This window comes from Maylandia zebra, linkage group LG12 (assembly GCF_041146795.1).
Source record: "Maylandia zebra isolate NMK-2024a linkage group LG12, Mzebra_GT3a, whole genome shotgun sequence".
Taxonomy (NCBI): Eukaryota; Metazoa; Chordata; class Actinopteri; order Cichliformes; family Cichlidae; genus Maylandia; species Maylandia zebra.
This window is the reverse complement of record NC_135178.1, coordinates 35,391,843-35,418,349: the sequence shown is the minus strand read 5'-3', so window position 1 is coordinate 35,418,349 and position 26,507 is coordinate 35,391,843. Positions and strand designations below refer to the sequence as shown.

At 41.5% G+C, this 26,507-nt stretch overlaps 1 protein-coding gene across 1 annotated transcript; it reads left to right on the top strand.

The window, feature by feature from the left end:
* Positions 1-1,460: 1,460 nt before the first annotated feature.
* Positions 1,461-26,507, top strand: cnot6l (CCR4-NOT transcription complex, subunit 6-like). Its single transcript, XM_004555688.5, has 12 exons — positions 1,461-1,626; positions 5,259-5,380; positions 5,620-5,806; positions 6,156-6,241; positions 8,812-8,901; positions 9,070-9,138; positions 9,887-10,044; positions 11,597-11,751; positions 13,273-13,424; positions 16,014-16,241; positions 16,562-16,764; positions 21,257-26,507. The coding sequence occupies exons 2-12, from the start codon at positions 5,269-5,271 to the stop codon at positions 21,476-21,478; spliced, it is 1,662 nt and encodes a 553-aa protein (XP_004555745.1). The 5' UTR covers positions 1,461-1,626; positions 5,259-5,268; the 3' UTR covers positions 21,479-26,507.

Sequence of the window (26,507 nt, the reverse complement as noted above, 5' to 3'; positions counted from 1 at the left end):
GTAGGTTTCTACACAGTGAAAAGTCTCTAACCGTAGGGGAAGTGTTTTTTAGTTGTAGTACTTGATCCCTGACTTTCTGTTTTTTAAGTGATTTATTCCGGATTATGATGAAACTGTTGCAACACTCAGTGAATAATGTTTTTTGTTTTTCTCGAGTCAGTCCGATGTACAATAATGGTTTCAGTGTACATCTGATATTTTTACCCTTCACAAGAATAATTTCTGGTGTATTTATAGTGTCAGTTTTCATAAGAAACATATTTTTGACCCGTGCTGACATCTAGTGTTCAAACAGGACATGATTTTTCTGCCTGAGGATACAGTAACGTCACTGCCATGAAGTTTGATGATGCTGGTGGTCCATCATTTTCAGGGTTAAATCATTTTTTCAATTCAAGGTTCATCTCATCCTGGTGCTAATGAGGAAAAACATCTTCCTAAAGTTTACCTCCATTTAGGGTTTAAGACTTTGCACAGGTGCATTTTAAACAGCCCAGCAGCAGTGTTGCAGGTACAGTAACACTGCAGTTAATCAGACAGCAGACCAGACACTCTAACAGAGATTCAGCAGTTGCTATGCAGAATCAGTATGATGGGCTTATGGTTACCTTTTCATAGATATCAGCACATTATGGAGTAAAAGGAAATAACAGGGCAAATGAACTGGTTCTTATGTGGTGCTTTTCTGCTCAAGCACTCACACACTTTGTGCAACATGTCCCATTAACAAACATTCATGCAAACACTTTCTTTTACATTTAGGTGCTTTTCTGTCTTACATCCACACACATTCACACTCCTGAATGCATCAGGAGCAACTCGGGCTCCGTATCTTGCCCAATGATACTTTGGCATGCAGACTAGAGCAGCCAGGGATCGAACCTCGAACTAGCTCTACTTCCTGAGCCACAGCTACCCCAAAAATGTGGTTGCAAAGGAGGTATAATGAGGCAGCCAAAGAAGGAAAACTGGGAAAAGCTATGGAAGGGAGAAACGAGAGGATGATGGTTTTACAGGAAAAGAAAAGAAAATAGAAGAAGAAACAGGAGAGGATGACAGAAAGGACTGGGATACATCACGACTCAAATTCACGACACAGTGGTTAAAACAATTAATCGTTCATAGCAGGAAAACACCAAACAGGTAATTGCAATGGGAGTATTGTTGAAATGATGAAACCAGGGAACATGTTATATGTCAGAAATATGAAGGTGAGAGAAGGTAGCTGATCCAAAACCAAAAACTCAGTGTAATCAAAGTTAAAACAGATCTTATCGATTTACTGCAATGGAAATTCAGAAATGAAAGTTATCAGGTCATATTTAGTTATAAAAACTGGTTTGAAGTTATTTATTTATTTAGTTTTGTTTTTTGAGCGACATTGTGGCCTCCAGTCCCTACCAGTTGGTGGCGCTAATGCACCAAAGTTAACAAGAGGAAGAAGAGGAAGAAGAAGCCCTGGGTGGGTGCGTGGTCGGTGTGTGTGTGCGAGCACGAGCGGAAACGGCGTTTGTTGTTCTTCCCTCTGTTTCCGAGACGTTCAGGGTCTAAACGGGTTCAACAGCCGCGTCTGCATGTCGCTGCCAATTCCCGCAATAACCCGTCTTCTACCGCCCCCGAATGAAGGTAATGTCAGGTCTCACTTTGTTTCTGTGCTGCTGCCACCTTCTCCGTGCTCTCCCGGGTTTAATTTAGCACTTAAATCCGCTCGTATTCGTGCCAAGTGCTCTCCCCCGCAGTCCGCCTCGGTGGCTGCCCGGGCGGCTCGCGCCTCACAGCCGCTAGCCAAACAAATCCAGCGGCGTGCTCGGAGAGCGCTGCAGGTTTAGCCGTGTTTGGGCTTAGTGTTGGAGCTGTTTGAGTATGCGGAGCTGTGGAATATCTTGGCGTGTGCACAGCCAGAGGGCGTGTTTACCTCGCTGTCAGGTGTGACAGCTGGAGGGCTGAACTCCTCCTGAACGGGCCCGACCGTGTCACTTCTGACATTATGGCTATGTTTGGATACTCAGCTGTTGGAGCAGTTGCAATCGCTGTATTAAAAAAAATGAAATAAAATAAATAAGAACTCCTCACTCCCTGAAAGGTGTTTTTTGACATACTGTTTTGGTTGTGTGCGATAACATCTGGAGCCTAAACTATTGAAATCCCCTCCAGCTTGTGATAGAGTGACGGCTCTCTGCTGGAGCTGCAGATTCGTGCCTGTCTCCATGTGCTTGTGATATGAATCGATGCCAGCAAGCTTTATATCTGTCACTGCTCACTTGTGACCTGGTATTAGTGTGTAAACAGGTTATGTAAGTCCTTCTCCAAACTTATTCCCCTCTGCCAACCCTCACGGCAGCTGCTGCATAATAGCCCTGCGCCTTCGCCTTTTCGGCTTTGCATACTTTTCATGTTGACATACACGCTGCTCAAAAGTTATCAAGTGTTGTGCATGCATAGCTTTGCTGACTGCAGCGGAGTTTAAATAACATGCACGCTCCTGCTTCAAGCAGCGGTCAGCCAAGGTTATTAAAGCAAACTGAAACTAAACTAAGTGTGCAAAAACATTTTAGTTAACCGACACAAAAACAGAAACTGGATGAAAGTAGAATAAAACAGGGTTTATCTACACTTTTGTTTCATTTAGGCAGGGTTTTGCATTGTAATGTGGTCATATAAAATCAGCCAAAGGTCCCATCTGACCCCCTCAGAATCAGCTGCTTTTAATTGCATAGTATATTTAATGAAGCTATACAAAATGTTACCTTCACAATTTGAACATCTTACCAAGTGACAGCCCCTGGAAATTCAGGGGTGGATGGAAATTTGGCTTTATTTACTCACCAGAACTTACTAAGTGCAGGAGATACCCCGCAGGCAGATTTATTTTACACCTTTTACACCTGTCAGAGTGTCACAGTCTAAAGCCAAATTTTGTGTTATTACAACATATTTGCTTCTATAAATTTGAACATCGGGTTATGTGTTATGTCATAGTTTAATTCTGCAGTGCATAATTAAACTATGCATCACCGTAGTGATGCATAACTGCATCAGTTTCGTGTCAGTGACATAGAGGAACAGAAAAAAGGCACCCTGGATATTTGAACTTTGAAGTTTTCTGCTAATTCATTGGAGAAAACCTAAAAAAAAAAAAGTGCGTTTTGTTTCAACTCTGAAGGGTCATGCCACCATGTGGGACGGGAGGCTATACTGGAAAATTATTTTGGCACAGAAGTAACCGCGGTTAGGGAAGCACCTGGTTTAGAAAATGTAAAAAGGAGACCTGTCTTATGCTTTAACCAGCCACTTATGGTAATATTTGTTTCTCCTCGCGTGAACTAAAACTGCCAGAGTCTGTAGGGAAGGGAGTTTATTGTTTGTGAGCACAGAAGCCAGATAAAGAATTTAACTCTGCAAGCAGTTTCTGTAGTGTTGTTGTGTCCGAGAAGAACCTGCAGGAGTTGTTGTTTAATTCAGTGCGAGTATTTAACTGAACTTTGAGCCATTTTAATCAAACTTTGAGATGATTCCAAAACGGAAATCTCTGTGAATCATTTTTTTTTTTTAAGCCAAGTGGTCCATGGATACATGTGATGACATATATTAAAAACATGGGTATTTCGTAGCTTTGAAATTTAAAGAAATAAAATCTGGCATGTAAGTAAAATGAGCCAGAAACATTTGTAGGCTTCAGCTTTTAAAATGCGATGCCTTTTCCTCACGTGTATGATACTAAACTGTGGTTTGGACTGTTGTTCAAACTAAACAAGAGCCAAATGTAACATAATGGACATTTTTCTCTTTTTGTTTCTGGGATCAAGAGAAAATAAAGGGCAAAATTTCAGCCTTTATTTGTTGGAGACAGCAGGAGACCAGCGATTCAATAAATGCCTTCACAGACCTCCTTCTTTAAACTTGCCTTAAGTACTGTGTTGTGTTTTCTCTTGATTGGCATCTTGATTTGAGGCTGCAAGGTAAACCCTGGAGTAAATGTCTGATTGTTGCTCTAAATAACCGACTGCTGTCGTCCTGTTTGGTCAAAAGGGTGGAAAGCGCTTTCAGTCAGCTGCTAAAAGATCAGAAATTTGATGCTTTTATCACAAAAATGTCTCCAGCTGAGTTTAAAACCTACTGGGAGAGTTACTTCAGAGTATCAGCTCTTTGTGTCGCTGCCAGTTCTCCTCCAGGTGCACCCTCTGGTTTTGTGGTTTGGCATCGTGTTGGTCCAGACACTGTGGTATGCTACGGGTGGGAAATCATCTCTAGCAGCGACGTGCCGGTAAAAGCTTTCTGAGGCTGCTGATGGTAAACGGTTGACTGCTGCGGGTGGGGTGAATGAGAGGGAAAATATTTTGCAGAGTATTTAAGAAAAAGGTTTTAATAAACGTATAAACTGCTGTATGTGAGAAGAAGTGTGGATCTGTTTGTTTCCAGAGAACGCAGTTCCATTGCAAACAGGCGACGTTTTCCTTTAAAAGTTTTTAATCATTTGGTTTTTTAAAATATATTATTTTATCTGTTAGTCTTTCTCTATATATAGATATATCGTATAGAGTTTCTTTTATTAATGCGTACTTTTGAACTTTTGACCATAGTGGTGATGACAGCAGAGCTGACTGGTACAAGCATGTGTTTATATCACAGTGGTAGTTTCTTTTTTATTTATTATGGTGGTATCATCATCATATTTTTGCAAAATGGGCATTAATTTAAATTTACATTGGTTCATTTTGTGAGGTGCAGATATCTAATATAAAATAACTTAAATCTAAATGTTAATTTTTTTTTACATTGATGCATTATTTTTTAATTACTTTATTTAAAAATACAGTTCTTATAATTGCTAAATATTATACTAATACGATATTTTGCAATTGTATAGAAGTAGAATTATTGTTAATCTTATAATTGTTTTCTTTATTTTAATTATTATCATGTTTTTATTTATCCATTTAAAACATTTTAATACTATTAAATATATTTATTAATGTAAATGCAGTTCTAATGTTTTGATTATAAATATATTCTGAGTTTTTTTTTTTATATCTTTTTTTTTTTTAATAATCATTATTAGTGGCAATTTTATCATCGTGTTATTGTAACTGGAGGTGGTTTTTCTTGAGTCCTTTTTAGTATTTATAAAATAATTTCTTTGAATTTGTTTTCTAAAATCAAATAATATTATTATTGTTATTCGTCGGTAGCGTTGTCCTGCTCTTTGTAGTGCAGAACGTTAAAGCACATCTCTGCCGTGTTCTTGCTGTGTCTTTCAGATTAACAGGCATGCCAAAGGAAAAATATGATCCTCCAGATCCCCGCAGATGTTACACCATCATGCCAGCCGACGAGGCGGCAAGTGGGAAGAAGTCTCACTGGTCCGAGCTCGAGATATCTGGTCAGTCTCACTCACTCCCTCTGGGCCCGCTTCCATTAAAAATAAAATGAGGCCTTGAAGCTCAGATCTAAAACTATTCCTAAAGGAAGGAAGCATTGAAAATGTTGGAAACATTTTAAATCTCAGCTCATGACAGAGCCAAAATACTGTGTTTTAATCCGCGAGAGTTAACTTTTCTCATCTCATCCACATTGTGCTTTTGTTCTTATGTTCGACTTGATGTCTGTGTTTGGATGCAGGGCGGGTGAGGAGCCTGAGCAGCTCATTGTGGACACTCACCCACCTCACGGCGCTGCACATCAATGACAATAACCTGACCCGCATCCCGCCAGACATCGCCAAGCTGCCCAACCTGGTCTACCTGAACCTGTCGTCCAATAAACTCCGCAGTCTGCCCGCCGAACTGGGCAACATGGTCTCTCTCAGGTAGGCTGTCTGCTGGTATTTCTAACTTCACTTAAGGAGACGTGCGTATTTAGCCTTGAAAACGAAGAATTCTTCAGAGTCACTGAAGGGATGGCACGTAGAGCCATCTCAAAGCAATGAAGAGAAGCGATCATGATAAACACAATGTTTAAAAACACAGGGAACATTATGAAGAGAGGGAGTGATAAAAGCATCTCGCAAACAAAAACAAAGCTGTCAAGCAGAGACTGAAGATGTGACAACAAAAGAATGTGTGGTGGATGACGCTTTGATGCCAGTAGAAATACATCAATGATGAGGAATCACCAAACTGTTAGAAAAAACACTGTTTTTGTCTCGTTTCTTGCAGGGAATTGCTTTTAAACAATAATCTTTTACGAGTTCTGCCTTACGAACTTGGAAGGCTTTTCCAGTTACAAACCCTCGGGCTAAAAGGTGAGTTTTGTTTTTCATTATTACGATTTTGGAGCAACAAAAATGAATGTCTGAAGCCCTTTTTCCATTAGTCCCTACTCAGATCGGCTCCACACATCTCTAGACGGTACCACTTAGCCTGTATTCGATTTCCATTCAATTCGAGTACCACCTAATGTTTGTGGGGTCGTTATAGCAACGCAGCCAAACATCCCGTGACATCATTTGCATGCGACACGAGCGCTACAACAAAAGCGAGCGTCAAGACTCTGACTTTTTGGGGGTTTTTTGTAGCCATGTTGCTCGTTGCTGGGTTTCAATAATGTCTGTTTTGGTTTTCACGATGGAGACGCTCTCATGAGTCGTAGAGTGATGCCACTGACTACCCAATCGGTGGCATGCGATCTCTTGACGTCGCATTTTGGATTACCTGGGATCTCTTGGAACCCCAGTTGAGTAGGTGCTAAAAGGTACCAGGTACCATCACCTAATGAAAAACCGCGTCGTGCGACCTGACTCACCCGAGTAGGTACTAATGGAAAAGCGATATAAGAGTACTGAATCACTGCTGCTTACCAAAAAAACCTGAGAATTTCTCCAGTAATGGTAGCTGTTGAATAGAGTGCGCAGACAGTTTTTTTTCCTTCGTATAAACGTTTTTGGCTTCTCTCAAAGAGTTTCAATGAGAGCTAAAAGTGTTGTTCATTTACTCAAGCACATTTAATGGTCACAAATAGCCATCAAACGCATAGACTCCAATAAGCTGACACAGATTAATTGCTTTTACTGTGTATTTATATATTTAGTCCCTCCCCCCAAAGGCCAATTGTAAGGTAGGAAGAAAGAACAAAACAAAAAGCAAAAAAAACAAACCCAAAACTGATTCATTTGATCGAAGACCACTTCAGCAACAACAACTCACGACAGGTATGGCAGGGAGTTCAGCACTTAACCAACTACAAACCTTGCAATACCATGTTGACTGAGGGTAACGCGGCGCTTGCGGAGGAGCTGAACCACGTCTTTGCACATTTTGAGGTGAAGGGACCAGAGGCGGCAGCAGCAAAAGCATCGGACAGCAGCAGCAGCCCAAGCCTCATGGTGCAGGAATATGAGGTGAGGCGCACACGGAGGGCAGTGAACCCCAGGAAGGCCGCCGGATCAGATGGGGTAACCGCAAGGGTCCTAAAAGAGTGTGCAGACCAGCTGGCTGGGGTCTTCACCAAGATCTTCAACACTTCACTGTCCCAGTCCTGCATCCCGCCGTGCCTAAAGTCGGCCACAATTGCCCCACTGCCAAAGCGTACTAACATTAGCAGCCTCAACGACTACCGACCAGTTGCTCTAACACCTGTTATAATGAAGTGCTTCGAGAAACTGGTCCGACGTCACATCATGTCCTGCTTGCCACCCACACTCGACCCGCTCCAGTTCGCATACAGAGCTAATAGATCAACTGAAGATGCCATTGCTACAACGCTCCACACCACCATCTCTCACCTGGAAGTGCAGGGCCGTTACACCAGACTGCTCTTTGTTGACTTTAGCTCTGCTTTCAATACGATACTCCCGGACAGACTAATAGTTAAACTGCTGGAAATCGGACTTCCTTCTACCACCTGCCGCTGGATCAGAGACTTCATCTCAGGGGGAGATGAGACGGCATACAGAGCTGAAGTTCAGAGGCTGTCAGATTGGTGTGTAGATAACAACCTGGACCTCAATACCACCAAGACACAAGAACTGGTAGTTGACTTCAGAAGGAGGAAGTCTGAGCTGCAGCCTGTCAGCATCAACGGGGAGTGTGTGGAAAGGGTCTCCAGTTTCAAGTTTCTGGGTGTGCACATAGACACAGACCTCCAATGGAGCTCTAACACCTCTGCGGTCTTAAAGAAGGCCCAACAGCGTCTCCACTTTCTGAGAATCCTCAGAAAAATAGACCTGAAGAAGGAGCTGCTGACCGTCTTCTACCGCTGCTCCATTGAAAGTGTGCTGACATATTGCATCAGTGTGTGGTTCTCCAGCTGCACCACAGCACACAGAAAGGCACTCCAGAGGGTCATCAATATGGCCCAAAAAATCATTGGACATCCTCTTCCCTCCCTGAAGGACCTGTACAGCACTCGCTGTCTCAAGAGGGCACGCAGCATCCTACGGGACTGCACACACCCAGGACACCGGGTGTTTAAGCTGCTGCCGTCTGGCAGGAGGTTCAGGCTGCTGAGGTCCCGAACAAATAGACTCAAGGACAGCTTTTACAACAGGGCAACAGCCCTGATCAATGCAAATAGCTGACCTGACTGGCTACCGCCCTGGACTTTTTTGGGGGGGAGGTAACAACGATAAAAACAGTAACAATAATAATATTTATATTTATAACAAGATGCAATAATAACAGTGTGCAATTCAAATACACTTCTTCTTCTTTTTTATTACTAAGTTAATATACTGTGTTGCGTTGTCATGTGTCGTGTCGTGTTGTGTTATATGTAGTGCCGACGTAGGACAGTTTTCCAATTTCATTGTACTACTGTACTATGTATGACTGTGCAATGACAATAACGAGTTATCTTATCTTATCGTATTTGCAGGAAATCCTTTGTCCCAAGACATCCTCAATTTGTACCAGGAGCCAGATGGAACCAGAAAGCTTTTGAACTACATGCTCGACAATCTAGCAGGTAAACGGCTCTGCAACGCATGACCTCACCCCTCATCTGTTTATCAGAACTCATGCATATTTTATCAAACAGTTTTTTGTAGACCTCAGCGCTGCAGGTATATCATAGCAGGTAAACCACTGTGTCTGTCACGCACAAATGAGCGCTAATCCCGGCCTGTTTTTCCAGTGCACCCAGAGCAGCTCCCCCAAAGACCTTGGATCACCCTGAAAGAGCGAGACCAAATGATCCCCACCGGTAAGTTTCCTTCATATAGTAACGTGGCACTGGGAGTGAGTCGTTTATGAGCTGATGGCTTCTTATGCTCTTTAGGTTATCCGTAAAGCCCAGCATTACCCAGCATGCCGTGTTATAGTACTATTATGTATGTCTGAAAATCTGGATAAGCCACTGTGGGTATTTTCTATAATCACTCTTATGGCTGCAGTAAAAATTGATATCATGCATAAAATAAAAACTTGCATACTGTCCAGCAGCATTTTTATAGCATTAAATAGCACCTTTACAGCCTGGGATGAAAAACAGATGTACCTGGAGAAGATTTCTTTTTTTTAATAACTTCCCCATTTGGATTCTGGTAAGGCTTAACGTTAGCTTTATGGCAGTGTTGATTGACAGAAAAAGCTTCAACTGAAACTGGCTCATAAATTTGAAACTGAGATAAACATTCAGATTTCTTAAAGTTAGCATTAGCAAAGTCCATTGATGATCCGTTCTGAGCTATTTGTAGAGCTGTTTCTTATATTTTGTAAACTTTGTAATATGTTGTGTTATTTAATTTAGTTCAGTCTGTTACTGTTATTGTCTTGGAGCAACTGTAACCACATGATTTCCTTAGGGATTAATAAAGTATTCTGACTCTGAGTTTGGGGAATAATTATTCAGGCTGTTCGTGGTAAACTACATTCATAACTGTCAGATGTGTCGTGTGTCTTTTCTCAGATGATTCAGTAATTTAGCAAACTTTACTTCTGTCTCCCTGTAGCTGTGTTCACGGTTATGTGCTACAACGTGCTGTGCGACAAGTATGCCACGCGACAGCTGTATGGTTACTGTCCATCCTGGGCCTTAAACTGGGAGTACAGGAAGAAGGGAATCATGGAGGAAATCACCAGCGGTGATGCTGACATCATCAGCCTACAGGTAAAGCTAGACCACCTTGTAAGATACTTTAAATCTTCCTCACTAACTGTTTTGCGGCATATTACTAGTATTTGTGGTGGAGCCATAGTGTACCTTACACAAAGAGATTTTTTAATAATTTGGATATCTTTCCACTCAGATGGTTATCTGGTTACATCAGTATTGGGGTTGTCTATGTGTATATCCAGACACAGTGCTGTGGATTGAGGTGAACTAGGCTACATCTTCCCAGCACCTCTTAGCCTCATGCACTAGGGCAGGGATCGGACTGCTCTCCAGTGCACAAGGCATTGGACCCATTTTTGCAGTTAAAGAAATGCTTTCGAAATCTGAACAAAAACAATAAAGATGAACTAAAACGAGCCTGCTTTTGTCTGGCTGTGTTTTTTCTAACATTTTTAATTGGCGCCATTGCCTTCTGTAGCCATCTGTCCGTCCCCTGAGGTGATTCCCCCACAATCGTGTCAACAAAGGTTGTTATTATTCTTCGGACTATTCTCCGCTCTAATCATTAGACTGTGTGCAGAGCTGCTGTAAACTGCTTGGATCAATCCACAGTATCCAGCGTTCACCTGTCAGCACAACCGAGCCATTGTGTATTGAAGATAAAGAGGTAGATGTTACTGATTAATCCTGCCCATACAAAGCTGGCTTTATTTTCCACTGAGTGGAAACTTCCCTGAGAAGTGCTGTATATTACCAACTAGTCCATCTGTGTAACAGCTAACCTGCAGGACATGCAGAAGAGAAACAAAACACTATTTATCATCAGACCCTGACAAAGCTGCATATTAATAAAATGATACAGTGACTGTGCCACATGCATACCGATAATTTCTAGATTTTGGCAGCCGTTTCAATCTTGTATGGATCTGAGAGACGTGAGGAACAGGATGGAGCTAAAACTCATGCACTGCACACAGAGCTCTGAGCCATCCACCTGCACCATTTAATCATTATGATGCACTCCCCTTTCATTCATCAAACATGGCAAATTTTGCCTTCTTAAATCATGTTTCTGTGATTTAATTATCCTTTCAAAGTTTTTTCCTCCGACAAAGCCACAGCAAAAATACCAGCGTTCATCTCTTTAGTAAATCATGACGGCTTTGACTGCTCGTTTTGACTTCACTGGCGTTTTTGAGTGAAGTACACTTACAGTCATGAGTGAAAATCAAGGAATCAGAATGTTCATCCTTAGTTTTTAACCCCACAACCGTGAAAAGTTGATGGGGTGTCGTCATCACCGGGCAGGTTGCGTGGACACCCCAAAGTTGTGAATGTGATAATTCAGAGCTTGTATCTACTCGGAGACTGAGGGGCCACACTGGTAGCCACAAGTAATTGTATTTACTTAGATCTTAAAAGCACTGATGTGTATCTTTAAATAGTACAAGAACCCTGGTTATGACTTTGAGCCCTTCCTTATCCAGTTTACAAGGTTTCCTCAGTGGTGTTCACTTCACCTGTCAGTGTTTTAATGTTGTGTGCGTTCCCTGTATATCTCATCTGCTCCTTTACGTGACTTTTCTTACCTTGTGTGTTTTTGCAGGAGGTGGAGACGGAGCAGTACTACATGTTGTTTCTGGAAACACTAAAGGAGCGCGGCTATGACGGCTACTTCTGTCCAAAATCTCGTGCCAAACTGGTTTCAGAACAGGAGAGGAAACATGTGGACGGCTGTGCCGTGTTCTTCAAGACTGAGAAGTGGGTTTAAGAGCTTTATTTTATACACGTTACTAGGGATGGGTATCGTTTAGGTTTTATCCGATACCAGTACCAAACCGGTACTTTTGAAACGGTGCTGGTGCTTAAACGGTGCTCGAACCGGTGCTTAAAGAATGAAGAACACAAAATTGGTCCAAAAACCTCTCATGTTCAGCTGTTTTTTTTTTTGTAAAAAGATAACAATGTTAGCCTTTTCTGCAGCTATAGAGGATTTATGGCATCACTCTTGGCTGGAAGCAGTGCTTAAACAATGGAAAAAACACAAACTTTGTCCAAAAACCTCTCATGTTTAACTGTTTCCCACTTTTTCTTTGGTCATTTTAGCCTTTTTGGCCAGGGTGAAGGGAGTATCTGCCATCAAACAAGAAGACAGCCGCATGTAACTACGACCTAGTTCACCTCACATGCATTAATGTAATAACGTGGTTAGCCTACTCAACGTAAATTACACACGAACAACATTAAGCTACTCGCGCAGAGAAGAACGGCTGCTGCTGCATCATCATCCGTCATCATTTCTGCTACACTGGCAGGGCTAGGGGCCAGGACTCTGCTCTTCGGGTTTTTGGGGGATGTTGCTAACTCCGGGTCCGATAACAGGCACCACACCCGCAGTAGATGTGCTCGGTGTGAGGTCTCGCAGCAAGCTATCAAATACGGCGCGCTACGCATCACCAGGTGTTTCATCAGATTCGAGGAGTTACCTCCTTTGCACAGTATCACATTAAAGCACTTGTTGCAGGCTGCTGAGTTTGCCTCTTTTGCTGTGAAGTACAGCCAGACTTTTGACCGCTTCCTCTTGGAGTTTTTAATCTGTAGCTCTGCTCTAAAAGAACGTACGTACCTGGACCCGCCTACTATCCTCGGAAACGTAAAATGATTGGCTAGAATCTAAAGTGTATCACAGCTCAGGAAAAAATAAAGCACCGAAATGTGCGCTGCTTTTCGGTCTGGTTACTACCGTTTATGTCAGGATACCGGTACCCATCCCTACACGTTATAAAACATGCCTTTATGTTGGCCGTGATGATTTGAAACTGTGTGAACACATTTGATGAAAAGTTTTTCTACATAAAGAAAAAAATTTCCTCTTATTAAAATCTGAGCTCAAGTTGTTTTTTGGGGTTTTGTTTTTGTTTTGTTTTTTCCAGTTTCAGCTATAAAATGTATTTTATTATTATAATTATATTATTACTATAAATATGTCATTTTTGGGTAATCTTTGCCATAGATGGAGCTCAGCTCGCTGTGTTTTATGATGTATGATTTTTCATGTGATCTATTTAGAAATGGTCACAAACAACAGGGAGACTGCATCACAGACTCATCGCAGCCTGTTTGCATTTACTTTCCTTTGTAGTCGCCCAGCCTGGTTCTCTCTGAGCCAGGAAAAATGAAGGACGAGGAGCAGATTTAAAGGAGGAAAAACTTTTCATATGGAACTAGTGCATTTTCAAAGCCCTCATGGACATTTCTGCTGCTTGTTTGATTCTCTCACAGGTTCACTTTGATCCAGAAACACACTGTGGAGTTCAATCAGGTAGCCATGGCTAACTCTGAGGGTTCAGAGGTCATGCTGAACAGAGTGATGACCAAAGACAACATCGGGGTGGCCGTGCTGCTCGAGGTCAATAAGGACATGTTCTCCGGGGGTAAGAAAGGACTTTCATTTTGTAATTTAGCAGTTTAGGTAATTCCAAGTTGTTTTCTCCTGACCCAAAAATGCCTTCAGCTCTGTTATATTATCAAATTATCTATGACAACATAACCATGCATGTGAAACTGACTCGCCTGCCTCTGTAACTTGGAAATTTAGAAGGTTATAAAACCAGCGTTATTACTTACATGTGATATATGCACACAGCTCAGTAGTTACAGAGCAAGATTTTTTTTTTTAAATCTGATGGTTTTCAGCTTGAAAATTGTGATCTACAATTATTTTTGCCCAAAATATTAAACAGTAAAACTGCAGTAATGTATTTTCCCACAAGGTGTCACAATTGGGTTTTAATCAGAGGCTTCAGGGTGCTTTACAAAGAGAGTTAAGAAGTTACAACGAAGGCTGGAAATGGAAAGAGAGAAAGAAAAGATGTAATGTTTAAAAGACAAGTAAACCGAACAGAATATACGCTGTTAAAAAATTAATTAAGGTACACTCGATTATCACAGTATAACACAAAGCGAGTTAAACTTCAGGGATCCCAGTCGAGCTGCGCATCGGGCCTCCACGCCACTCTCATGGAGTCTGTTCCTGACAGTTTGTCAGAAACTTGCCCGCTGGAGGTCACCGTGTAGGGCGCTGGCAGTGCTCCTCCCGTATCTACCTGCACACAGATACAGGTCCTGCTGTTGGGTCCGGGCCGTCGTACGGAAAATGCGTTTTAGTGTAGTTGTGTCCACGGAGATTGTGTGTTTGAAGGTGTTTTGCCTCACTGTGGCTGATGATGCTCACATAATATCAGTGCTTTAAAGCTTATATGTATTTAATTAGTTAGTTAACTTACTAAGGTTTGCAGCGAGAGACAGGCACAGGCCATTTGCACTCCCAGCGAGCTACAGTAAAACTTCTGTTTGTGGTCGTTCCCTGTCTGGTTTACTGATGCTCACTATATCGCACTCTTCCTTTTTAAATATTTTACTCTGTCAGCGCTTTTAAGTTTCTGAAGTTGCCTCATAGTTCTGTGGTTTACTGCATCTGAAATAAGACCACGATGAGGATTTGTTCAGGGGACTTTTACATCCTATTTATTTTATTTTTATTTTTGTTTTTTTTCATGTGTCAGTGAAAGTGATGTACTATTTTGCTTACATAGCGTCTGTTTTTTTCCCCAGTATAATTTTGTGGAACTATAAATGTCTGTACAGTAAAAGTGTGTAGAATTGTGTAATTCATATATTTTAAAGTCTTATTCTCAAAATAAGTGAAGAAAAAACCACAACTCAGATTTAGAATCATTGTCAGTTGATTTCTTTCCTCATGTACTTTTTATATGCATCTTTCACGGCTTTATTCATAGAACTTTTTGTTCGTAAAAGCATAAATAAAATTCGTTGATCATATGTGAAAACTATATGTGGAAATTAAAAGTTGTTTTTGTGTCGGGCTGTAAAATGCTGATTTCTGCTTTTAAGTTTCTGTTAAGTTGCTGCTTATTCAAGCGGCCACAACAGGAGCTGCAGCTTCTCGGCTTGTCTGCCGTTGTTTCTGGAAGTTGCTGCTTGTGGAAAAAGTTTCCTTTCAGGGCTTCTTTATGAAGACTTTTAGGATGTCACATGATCGAGTACAAATGGTGACAACGGTTTTTTTTTTTTAAACTTTAAGGGAATCAAGTATTTTTCATTAAGTTTGTATTGGTCTTTAATTACATTTCAGTGAACTAGGGCTGTTCATATAACGATATATATCGGATAACGATATAAAAACATCTATCGTTTCATTTTACACTATCGTTTGTTTCGTGGTGTCGCAAAATAAACTGTTTACAGCAATATTTTTTTCATGGTTTTGATGGTCGCTGTAGTGGCTATATTAATTTCTTAAAGTTCTCTCTTTCTCTTATATTTAATATAACCACACTACAGACGGACAAGCGCCTGTTTTTATGCGTTGTGGTTAGCAAAAACTACAGTAACAGCATCGCGTGTCCGCTTGTTTATGTTCCACATAAACCTTTCACAATAAAGCTCAACATCCTATTGAGACTTTTCAAAATAAACTGAATCACGTGAAAGAGCAGATTATTTACGGATGAGAAGTAAAAAAGAGCCGCCAGCCGGTGCTAAAAAGTAAACCTTAGACTCAAACGTTAGAACAGGCTTTTCCCCGCAGCACGCCGTGTAATAAATACTCACAAAGAAAACGGCGGCCGTTACAACTTGTGTCTAAAAATGTATCGTTTCATGCATCGGTTAAAACACTCGACCCGAGATTCACAGATTTTACAGAAAATGTTACATTTTTGTGATTTATATCGTTATCGGGCGATAGAATTCTTATATCGGGATATGAGATTTTGGTCATATCGCACAGCCCTACAGTGAACTATAGTTTATATAAATGTATGTGAACCTGTTGGGGAGTGAATTTGAACTTTTAATAGAAGTAAAAGGACGTGAATTAAAAAGAGCATGAGAAGATTGTTTTTTACATTTGATCTTTTTTAATAATGTGTAAATCAAAATTTTAATTAAAGGAATTTTAATTAAAGCCCTACTTGAATTTTTTTTTTTTTTTTTTTAAGGCATGAAGCCGCCTCAGGAGAGGCAGCTCATCCTGGTAGCCAACGCCCACATGCACTGGGACCCCGAGTACTCGGACGTCAAGTTGATCCAAACCATGATGTTCCTGTCAGAGTTAAAGAGCATTGCTGAGAGGGCCTCGGGCTCTGTGGCAACGGGATCGCCGACCTCTGACCCGTCCTCAATCCCCATCGTCCTGTGCGCTGACCTCAACTCGCTGCCTGACTCCGGTAGGGCTCTGTCACTTATCAGGAACCAGGGTCGTTCCATATAAATCAACCAAACCTGATTAAAGTTCCCACCTGATACATTCTGGACACCTGATAACTTGACACAATTAATACATAACAAAGAAAAATAGATTTAGCTTGATTAAAATGACCTATCCATGTTAAAAAATGTGAACCTTCGTTGCCAGCGTGGTTTCCATCATCAGTTTCCCTTTAAAGCCACGAATGATGTCATGAGTTTCTTTTCCTTAATTAAAGGATTTAATAATTAAATAAAGTTCTGATTAATATCTCGCTAATGTTCCTGCTCTTTGATGCAGGTGTGGTGGAGTATCTGAGCGACGGAGGAGTGGCCGAGAACCACAAGGACTTTAAGGAGCTACGCTACAGCGAATGTCTGACCAACTTCAACTGCAACGGCAAGAACGGAAACTCGGATGGAAGCATCACACACAGCTTCCAGCTCAAGAGCGCCTACGACAGCAATCTGATGCCTTACACCAACTACACATATGACTTCAAGGTAAAACAAAAACACAAATAAACTCGTTTCCATTTGAAGCCGTAACAGTAATTTATATAGTGCCCAAAATGTCAAAAGTCAAGCTGAGCGAGACCCCCAAACGTCCTCTGTGGAAGGAAAAAACCTTCAAGAAGCAGACTCAGAGAGGGCGTAGAGCAGGGTCGGGAATTTCTGGTCCTGCAAATGTGTCTGACTGAAAAGTTAGAGGGGGAGTTGTTTTCACCCACCCGAAACGTTCCCTGTTCCCTGCCCCATGTTTCAGGACGCAAAGATTCATTCTGTGTTTGTGTGATAACTTGGTCAAAGAGTGCAGTGAGTCACATTGGCTCTAATCAGCTTCTGTGAGAGGACACAGATGTCCCGCTGCAGATGTTCTTTCCCCTTTTACTACTGAGTGATCTGACAGCTCACCTTATCCTGGTTTGAGTAAAGCAACTGAGCTTGACGAGTTCACTGTTGTAGGTCTGCGGAAGTTGGTTGGTGGGTCGTGCCCGATTTTTGTGAGTCAGCTTATGTGTTTCTGTAAGTGAAGTGAGACAGAGTGAGCTCACTTAGAGAGAAGCTACCCAACTTATGAAAAAAATGCTTACCAGTTACTTTCTTTTTTAAATGTAAAGGTTTACATTACTGGATCATATTTATCATGAAATGTGAGTCACTCTGCCAGCTAGTCTTGTTTCTGCATGTTAAGCAAGCCAGGGTTAGGTAATGATTGTGTCTTTATTCTTGAGAAAGCCTTTCCAAAGCAGCAATTATTCATGGTGGGGACCTCACGCATCTGAACCAGAGAGACCCCATCGGAGAGGAAGCTGCTACCAAGAAATAGTGGTCATTGCATCAGTTTCTCATTAATCCACATGAGCTTGATTGTCACGCATGATTTCCGGTTAACAGTACAAACTTTAGATGGAAGAAGCAGGAAGAAGCATGAGTGTATCGGTGAGTGTGTGAATGGCAGCTTGTGCTTATACTGTGCAAATAGCTACAGTGCTGTGTCTGACTGCTACTGTTAACTGTTGAAGATCTGGGTCTGGGTATGTTTGCTACTAGTTTAGTGCTAGCATACTGTTTTTAGAGCCGCCGTGTACAGACATTAGTTTTTGTCCTGACTTTATCATCTTGCTCTAGTAATAATAATGCTCATATTTTCACTAACATCCACTATTTTCCTCCTCGCTACACAAAAACTGATGTGTGCAGGAATTAAAAGGCACAAATGAGGTTTTTTTGTTTTTTTGTTTTTTGTTGTTGTTTTTCTTGTCCGCCTGTGCGTCTCACAGATAATTGAAGAATTTGTCTGACATCTGTAACAACAAATTTCTCACGTGTGGGACTAATAAAGCTTATCCTATCTTTGGGGCATGTTATAACAGGCGCTGGTGTGGAGTAATATCACGTTACAAATTGCAGTATAGCCTACGCATCCTGTTGTCACCATCTTAATTTGTATCTGTTTTGAACTTTCAAACTTTCACTGTGCTGTAAGCGTCTTTATCATGTAAAACACGTCGATGGTCTGTGGTTTTGAGGAGACCCTCGCTGCACTCAGATGCTGACAGTTTTTAAGCGTGTCACCTCGCAGCGCGGACTTTCCAAAGGAAGAAATAAAGTAAGAGAGAGGAATAAAATTAGTCTCCATGTACACTGGGACGGATGCTGATGCGCAAAGCTCGTTTTCATCCTTGAGGTGTCACTTGATTTTATCAAAAACCACCGCCATGGCTCATTTTGGTGCTTTGTGACCTTTGCGGTTTCAGGCATTATGAAGCTGTCACACTAATACCATAACCCTGTGAGTCAGGGAACAGATGGCCATGTTTCCCTAAACCTAAACAAGAAATGTTTAGTCCCTAAACTTAACCGAGTGGTTTTTCCCAGCTAATAAACTGGCAAATCATGCCTCCGCTACTCCTCCAGCCTCATAATGAGTACTTTGCATGTTTCCAGAGATGGACCGTTACCCTTCATTGGTCGATCGCTGTAGCCGTCGCATCGACAGGGTGTCGTCAAGACAAAAGGGCTGCATATGAAAACATGTGGTATTCCTGGTCGCCTCTGCCACGTTAAAATACAGAAAATCACTACTTGCTATATTTATTGTGGATAATGTCGCTGTTTCAGGTGCAGGTTCAGTCGGGTAGATGAACGCGTTACAGCGACAAATTTAACGTCAACGATGAATTCTGTCAAATTGGTTTTTTGTACTGAGGTTTTTTTGTTACTGCCTCCGTTAAATTTGGTGCTGGGAACTCTGTATCACTGAGTGAATTACACAGACTTATAGGTGGGCATTAAGTTCAATCAAGAAAAAAAATACTGTTGCTGTGTGTTTCACTTTTGTATATCTGAGTTTTGCAGTGGGAGCTGTCAGCGGGAACGGAAAACTTTGAACATCGCGGCCTGTGAGCCGTGATTTTTACCCTTCAGCGCGCTCCGCAGCAAAAACTCGTATTCGCTTTATTTCGTGCGAAGCTGCCTCGCAGTTTTGATTTGTCACATCATTTCAGCTTCGGTTTCTAATGAGTCATCGAGCCAGACAGTTCATGATCAAATTCTTTTCTTCTTTTTTTTCTGCTCTCTTTTTCTTGTCTCACAAATGGTTAATTTATTCAGTATTGGGGCGTCAGTTATTTAACAGTTATTTATTACCTTATTTTTTTTAATATATGTATATATATGTATGCTTGCATGCATGCACAGACTTTCCAGTGAGTTCTCTGTTGGGGAATTTAAGCCCAGATTGGTGGGTGTTTTTGACTGTAATCGTCACATGAGCAATGTTTAGTCCCTCCAGCCTCCACACGGGGATGTCTGAGGTTACAAGTGGGGGCGAGACCTAGGCAGCCAGTGACGGGGAGACCCACAGGGAGCTAAAGCTCACAGTGATACCTCTGAGACGAGGCATCTACGGCCAGCCATTAATAAACCTTCCACAGACTCAACTTTTTTTAATGTAGCTCTTCAGACAGTGCAGACGAGCCATTCTCACTAACCCTGCGTCTGTAAGACTCATCTACTTGTTTACAATTTTAGTCTCTGCCCACTGGCGATATCACTGGCTGAATCCCACGGAGTCACTAACAACACTTTCGGTGATTAATGTTTATACTAATAACGAGCTTGACTCATTGCTGCTTCTCTTAGCGTTGATTACTCATCTGAGGAGCTAATGTGTTCATGCAAAAAAAATAGATTCATTAGAAACTAAATTAGAAACTGGAGCTCTACATCAAACAGGGATTTTCTATAAACACTCATAAAAGAAGCAAAAAACAAAACCAGCTCCTTCTCATTGTGAAATAAAATGACACAAAAATGTAATAAACAGATTAAAAACAACACAATATCAATTAACACTTAAGTTTGGACATCTCAGCACAGCATCAACAAGAACATTACTAGTCACGGCACTCGCACTCGTCCACTCGTGGAAGTTTGAGCAACAACCTGAATTATTTTATGCAACCTGTTAAGTGGGAGGCTCAGAGGTAAAGATTTGTATCATCGAGGGGAACCTGCCACGTTGCACTCCAGTGCTAAATGATGTTTACTCTGAAAAGCAAAGAAAAACTAGATTAGGCTTTAAGTCATGAAGTGATTGGTTAAACTGCAGGTAATAAGAACAAGTAACCAAAAGTCACCCAAAGGGCCTCTCTGTGATTCAGTGAAAAGGGTGGTGTCATTAAAGATGAAACACAACAGCCAATCGGTGATGAGGAAAAGAGGACAGGAAGTGATGTGTGGAAAAGTGAGGAAAGGGGTAAATAAAATAGACCAACTGGACCTTTTTAAACATTTTCCGCAGTTGTTAGAAAGAGCTCGGGCTTTCTGTACGAGTCTCGGCAGATTCAAATGTTTTACGGACGAATGACAAACAGCAGATTTTTCTCCTTTCTTTGATTTGTGCGTCATTGTCTCCTCCCCTCGCTGTGGCCACGTGTCTTTTATATACTGATGGTAAAAACGCTCCCTGTGCATTCTCACTGATATTTCCTCCTGCATCCTCCTCTCTCCTCTCCATTCCTGTTGCATTATGCAAGGTGTGCTGAGGTCACAGACAGATGGATGGCACACATTAGAGAAACAAGAAAAGCTTTCTTCCTCGCCTCCTCTGCTTGTAGGAGGCGATCGTGGCTCAAGAGTTGGGAGTTCGCCTTGTAATTGGAAGGTTGCCGGTTCGAGCCCCAGCTTGGACAGTCATTTCACCCGTGCTGGTGGTGGTCAGAGGGCCTCGCCTCTGTCAGTGCGCCCCAGGGTGGCTGTGGCTACAGTGTAGCTGCCATCACCAGTGTGTGAATGGGTGGATGACTGGATGTGTAAAGCGCTTTGGGGTCCTTAGGGACTTGTAACTTTGGTGCGAGACACCAAAACACGAGAAATTGAGGATGTGCTGCCATGGAAATGGGGAAGCAGTGGATCATTAAATTGGTTGGTGTTGTTTTAAGTGACTCCCACACAGAGTTAACATCAGGTGGTGTTTGTGTGTCTGCAGGGTGTGATCGACTACATCTTCTTCTCCAAGACCCACATGAGCGTCCTGGGCATGCTCGGACCGCTCGACAGCCAGTGGCTCATAGACAACAACATCACGGGCTGCCCCCACCCGCACATCCCCTCGGACCACTTCTCCCTGCTGGCCCAGCTGGAGCTGCACCCTCCCCTGCCCCACCCGCTCAACCCCCTCAACGGGCTGCACCTGCCGGTCCACAGGTAGTGCACCCTGAGAATGAGAGAGAGCGCCCCGCCTACCCCTTTTTACCTCACCTTTTAAACACTGTCCCACCTCCTCCCTCCAGCTTTATACAGGACCCTGTACAGTTCACGTTAAACTCGGACACCATCTGACCGCCTCTAACCCCAAAAGGAGTGAAGTATTTGCCCCGGGTGTTGCTCCTTTTTATGTTTTTGCACACTGTATATTTTTTTTCTTTTCTCCCCTTGAAAAGGCTTGATACCAAATGTTGGGCTTGGGATGAAGTATTTCCCAACGTCTGTTTTGTTGTTTTGTTTTTGTTTTTTTTGATTAGTTGTAATCATGGCCGCTTAAAGATTCTACAATAACAAACTAATACAAACGACTGTTTAAGGTAAAGCTGCTACACAAACGTAAGCATCATTTCACACAGCTGTGAAATTTTTAGAGTACAGACACGTGATCGTATTAATGCTGCACAGTTTATAGAGCTGAAAGCTGCTTTCACTCCCAGATTAACTGACAGGTATTTAATTGAACGGGGGGGTCAACACTACAAAAAGAAAAACCTCAACCTTTTGAATGTTATAGGAGAATGTAGAAGGATTGTTTCTGTTGGTAATTGTTTTGCAAAAAGGTCCTTATTTGAGTTTCAAAAAACTAATTTGATAATAAGCGGGGAAATGGGTGCAAATTTTTAAGGATAAAATGTGCAAGCTGGGTGTTTTTTAAAAGTAATGCTATTTAGCATGGAGGTATGCGTCATCCTGGATCCATGTTTAGAATTAGGCCCATGTCACTCAGCATTGTATGAATTTCTTTCACTTTACCTCGGTGCGGTACGTCTTTTATAAAAGTGTTTTCTTTTTGCAAAGGCTTTTGTTCTCTGCAGCTCTGAAGTAATAAAACAATCAGTTGTTCGAATATTTTTCTAAGCCTTGCAGGCGGATTTGCTCAGACACTGCCTTTTTCCTGACATCCACAAACAGTCCGCTTCACAGTTTTGAGCTTTTCATGCTGTGATTTTTTTTTTTTTAAACCCCTGATCTGCCTGGCCAAAGAATCCCCCGCAGCAAGTGACATGTCCTCCGTCAGTAATAAGACCTTTATTTATCGGTGCCAGAGAGAAAACGTATATCGTTTAATGTTTAATGACCAAGAGGCTGAATGTATTTACTAAAAATGCTCGCTATGAATTTGGTTCTCGGAGCCGATTAATGCCAGATCCCTGTGGACTCTAAACTTTGTGTATTTGTGTCAGATGATTAGAAGGAATAGCTCTTTATTCTGTAAGTCGTAACTCAGGGCTATGCTATGCATCCAGCAGCACCTTTCACACTAAAGACTCTCAGAGTCATGTCGTACGAGCAAAACCAAACAGGAAGCTACTGTTCTGAAAAAGCACAGGTAATGTATGTGTTTGCATACGGATATGCTGTTGTTCATCGTGTCGTTATAGAAGTCCCAGGTCTTTGTGCATTTTTGATAAAATACTGATGCACTTTTACTCCCAACCTGGGAAAATCACATTTGTCCTAGTTTTAGATGAAACAAATAAAGCATATTTGGTCAGTTTTAATTGAATAAGAATTTAGTTTGCTTTAAGGCCTTTAGAGAGGCTGACGCGATGAATGATAAGGGATCGGACTGGGTGTCAGTACTACATGTTTTCAGTGCCAGTACAAAGAAAATGAGAAATTATTTTTTAAGATGGAGAGGGAGGAACATAAATGTTTTGGAGTTTTTCCTCAAAGAAATCTCACGATTAAACCAGCAGCTGCAAATCCACACACTAAAATCTGCATCCTGTTTATTATGGGAACTTTGCTCTAGTCTCTGCCCTTTTTAACTCGTTGTGTGATTTCTGTCAGCTGTTAAAGTCTTAAAACAGAATATCACTCTTTCAATGTCAATACACTGCTCACAATTCAGCTATGCAAACTGAGACAAGTGGACATGGCTTGTATTAAAGTGGATGTTATGTGTTTCCAGCTCAATCTACCAGAGTAGCTTTGTATGATTACTGTTCAGAATAATCCTTATTTATCTTACACTGGGCCTTAATGCAGCCTCTTAGTTCCTCTTCTGTTTGAAACGACCAGTTTTAGCTCCTCTCTCATTCAGACCTGGGTTCTCAAAGTACGGCATGTGGACCAGTGGGGGGTCGTATTAACAAGGAAAATTAAAGTACATGTAAAGTGTTCATAAAGCAGCACAGAGGAGAGTTTTAACCCTTCTGTTGTATCTGTCATAACAGACACTGTTGGTGCCAAGAAATATCACCTCATTAAATACCATTAAATTTAAAAACCAGGACAAAAATAATAAACCTAACTATCTAAATGTGTCTGTGCAGCCCCATACTCTTCCTGGTTTAAGACCACCCACTCTTTAAGTCAGCTTTCTTCTGATTGGCCGCCCCTCTGAAACTGCAGCTAGGTGGGGACTCTGTGTCTCAGATGACCAAATTAAGGATATCCATCTTTTGGCCTCATACAGACCTAAGAGTAGAAAAAAACTAATCTTAGTGTCACCACTCAGCTGTTTAGCTCCCTTCCACCTTCTCTTCAAGTCAAATTTCTTCTGATTAGTTGCCCCTCAAAACCTGCAGGTGCCAGTATGACCTTATTTGGCACTTCCTCTCTATTTGGCCTCATAAAGAAACGAGAGTTATAAAAACTGTCTGAAGCAGAGCATCAGAGCAGTCTGAAGCACGGGATTTAAGCTCACGTAGCTCATGTACATATGCTGACTTCATTATTTGAAACCTTGGACATACTTACTATGTACATTGTGTCCTATTATCTTATTTTTTCCCTTATTTCTACACTGGAACAGGAAAAGTTTAAAAGATTGGGAACCACTGGTCTGAACACAGAAAAGTTAAGCTTAGTTAAATCAGAAACCATCTGATTTCAAAGAATGAATTCAAAACATCTGATATTAAAAACCAGCTTTTTCTACACATTTTAACTGGTGCAGCAGGATGGTTGACACTCAGTCCTGTCTGTGCAGGCAGATGTGCCTCTTAGTGATAAACATATCTGGCACATTTCGCACTGTAGTGTGTAGTAAACCTGGATTAGTTGAACCAGTCAAAGCTTTTCCTGTGTTTGAAAGCCATAATTCTGGGATACGTGGCGTCGGCACAGCAAGGCGTGTGACCGTGTAGCTGCAGCTTTAAATCGCAGGTTCTTCACTTTTACTGGCCTTCTGTTGCACATGATTTAACGCTAAGGAGTTCACCTCTGGGTTCGGTGGATTCGATCCCGGTGAGCATTTAGAGGCCTATACTTCACTCCTGAACTAACCTCACAGGGTTTTTATTTCCTGGTTTTTGTACCACAGCTGTACATAAATGAATCTGTCTTTGATGACGGCATGTCTTTCACATCTGTGAGGGGAATGTACTATTCTCCTGATAAAGGGGCGTAAAATTTTCTCACAATTCAAACGTGTACTTGGTGTTGTAATTTTCTTCTAAAGATCTCGTGTGAATACCACCTCCACATTTGTCTCTGATGCTCTTGTAGAGACCGGACGTGTCTCTGTTTCCAGCTCTTGTTTTTGAACTACGGGCATTTTCTGTCTCCAACATGCAGTCTTTCAATTAGTACTTTGTACTACTCAGTATTACCAACATTTTTTTTTTTTTTTTTTTTTTGAGAAAAACCATAAATATTCTAGGTTTAAAAGCAGCTCGTCTATATGGGTTTTATTTCTCCAGTGTCATCTCAAAGCCTCACTTGCTGCTTTTGTTTTCCTGTCATTTCTGCTTTCACACACATTAAACACCAGTTACGTTCGCATTTATTCCACAACAATACCAAACTGTCATCACCTGAAAGCAGTTCACTTGTTAATTTTGTCTCTGTAGATGCACCTCATACACTTTTTCTACAAACAATGTGCCTAGTTTGTACAGTTTCTCCAACAGCAACACTGCCCATGAGACCAAGACCCTCAGAGATTAACCCAGCACCATCGCCCAGCCAACACCCTTCGATCCATCCTTCCATCCTTCCAAGCCAACTTTTCATGTGGTGAGATTGTGGGAGGAATTCAGGACTTTCTTTCCCTTCAGTTTCTGTTACGTTATGTAAAATGGTCACTCTCACTTGTTTGTGGTTTCCTTGCTAGGACAAAGATCATCACAAGCATCACGTGGAGTTTCTGAACGTAGAAATCCTGATGTTTGATGTCTGGCTGTAGTTGATTTTTAATTTTTGTTCCACTGTTAATTCAAACTGACTCGGCTACTGCCCATTAGTCTTTGGTGGTGAATACGATGCCTGGTGATAGTAACTGGGGGAAAGACGCAGACGTTTTAATTTCATTGTCATGTTTGTACTCTGAATTTTATGGCTGTAGGCCAGCTCGCTGCAGAATCTCTACACAGAATTTAAGAAATACAACTAATGAAAAATGGCATTATGGACGAGTATGTTCATTATATCGATTAAAGGGGACCTATTATGCTTAGTCCTAATCCAGTCCACTCTGGAGCATCTTCAGGTGGATTGCAGTTCAAGGTAATCTTTATTTACATCATGTTTAGCCTTGATGCAGCAACTCAGGTATTTTAGCTCCCTTTAAGCCCGTTTTCTACTGATTGGGTGCCCCTCATCAGCTGCAAGTGGGCGGGGCTTCTGTGCCTGAGATGACCATATTAGGTATATTCACTTTCTCTGCCATCATATAGACCCAAGAATAGGAAAACAGGATGTTTGCATCAGTCTGAAGCCTGAACTTGTATTGTACACACTCTGACCTCATTATTACAGACTTTGGCCATGTTGAGCATGAACATTGGATCAGTACAGAGATGGCAGACAGACAGGAAAAAGCAGAATCGGTCTCCTTTAATTCACTGTGGAAAATTAATTAAGAAAGAATTAATTAAGAAAGTCAGAAGCTCAACAGATTTTCAAAGCTGAAGAGCAACTTTCATTTTTCAAATCCGAATTTTAGAAAATTAAAATAAATGACAAAAGCCAGAAATGCAATTCTGTTATTTCTGCAAAATGAATTAAAGTATTTTTAAAGTTTC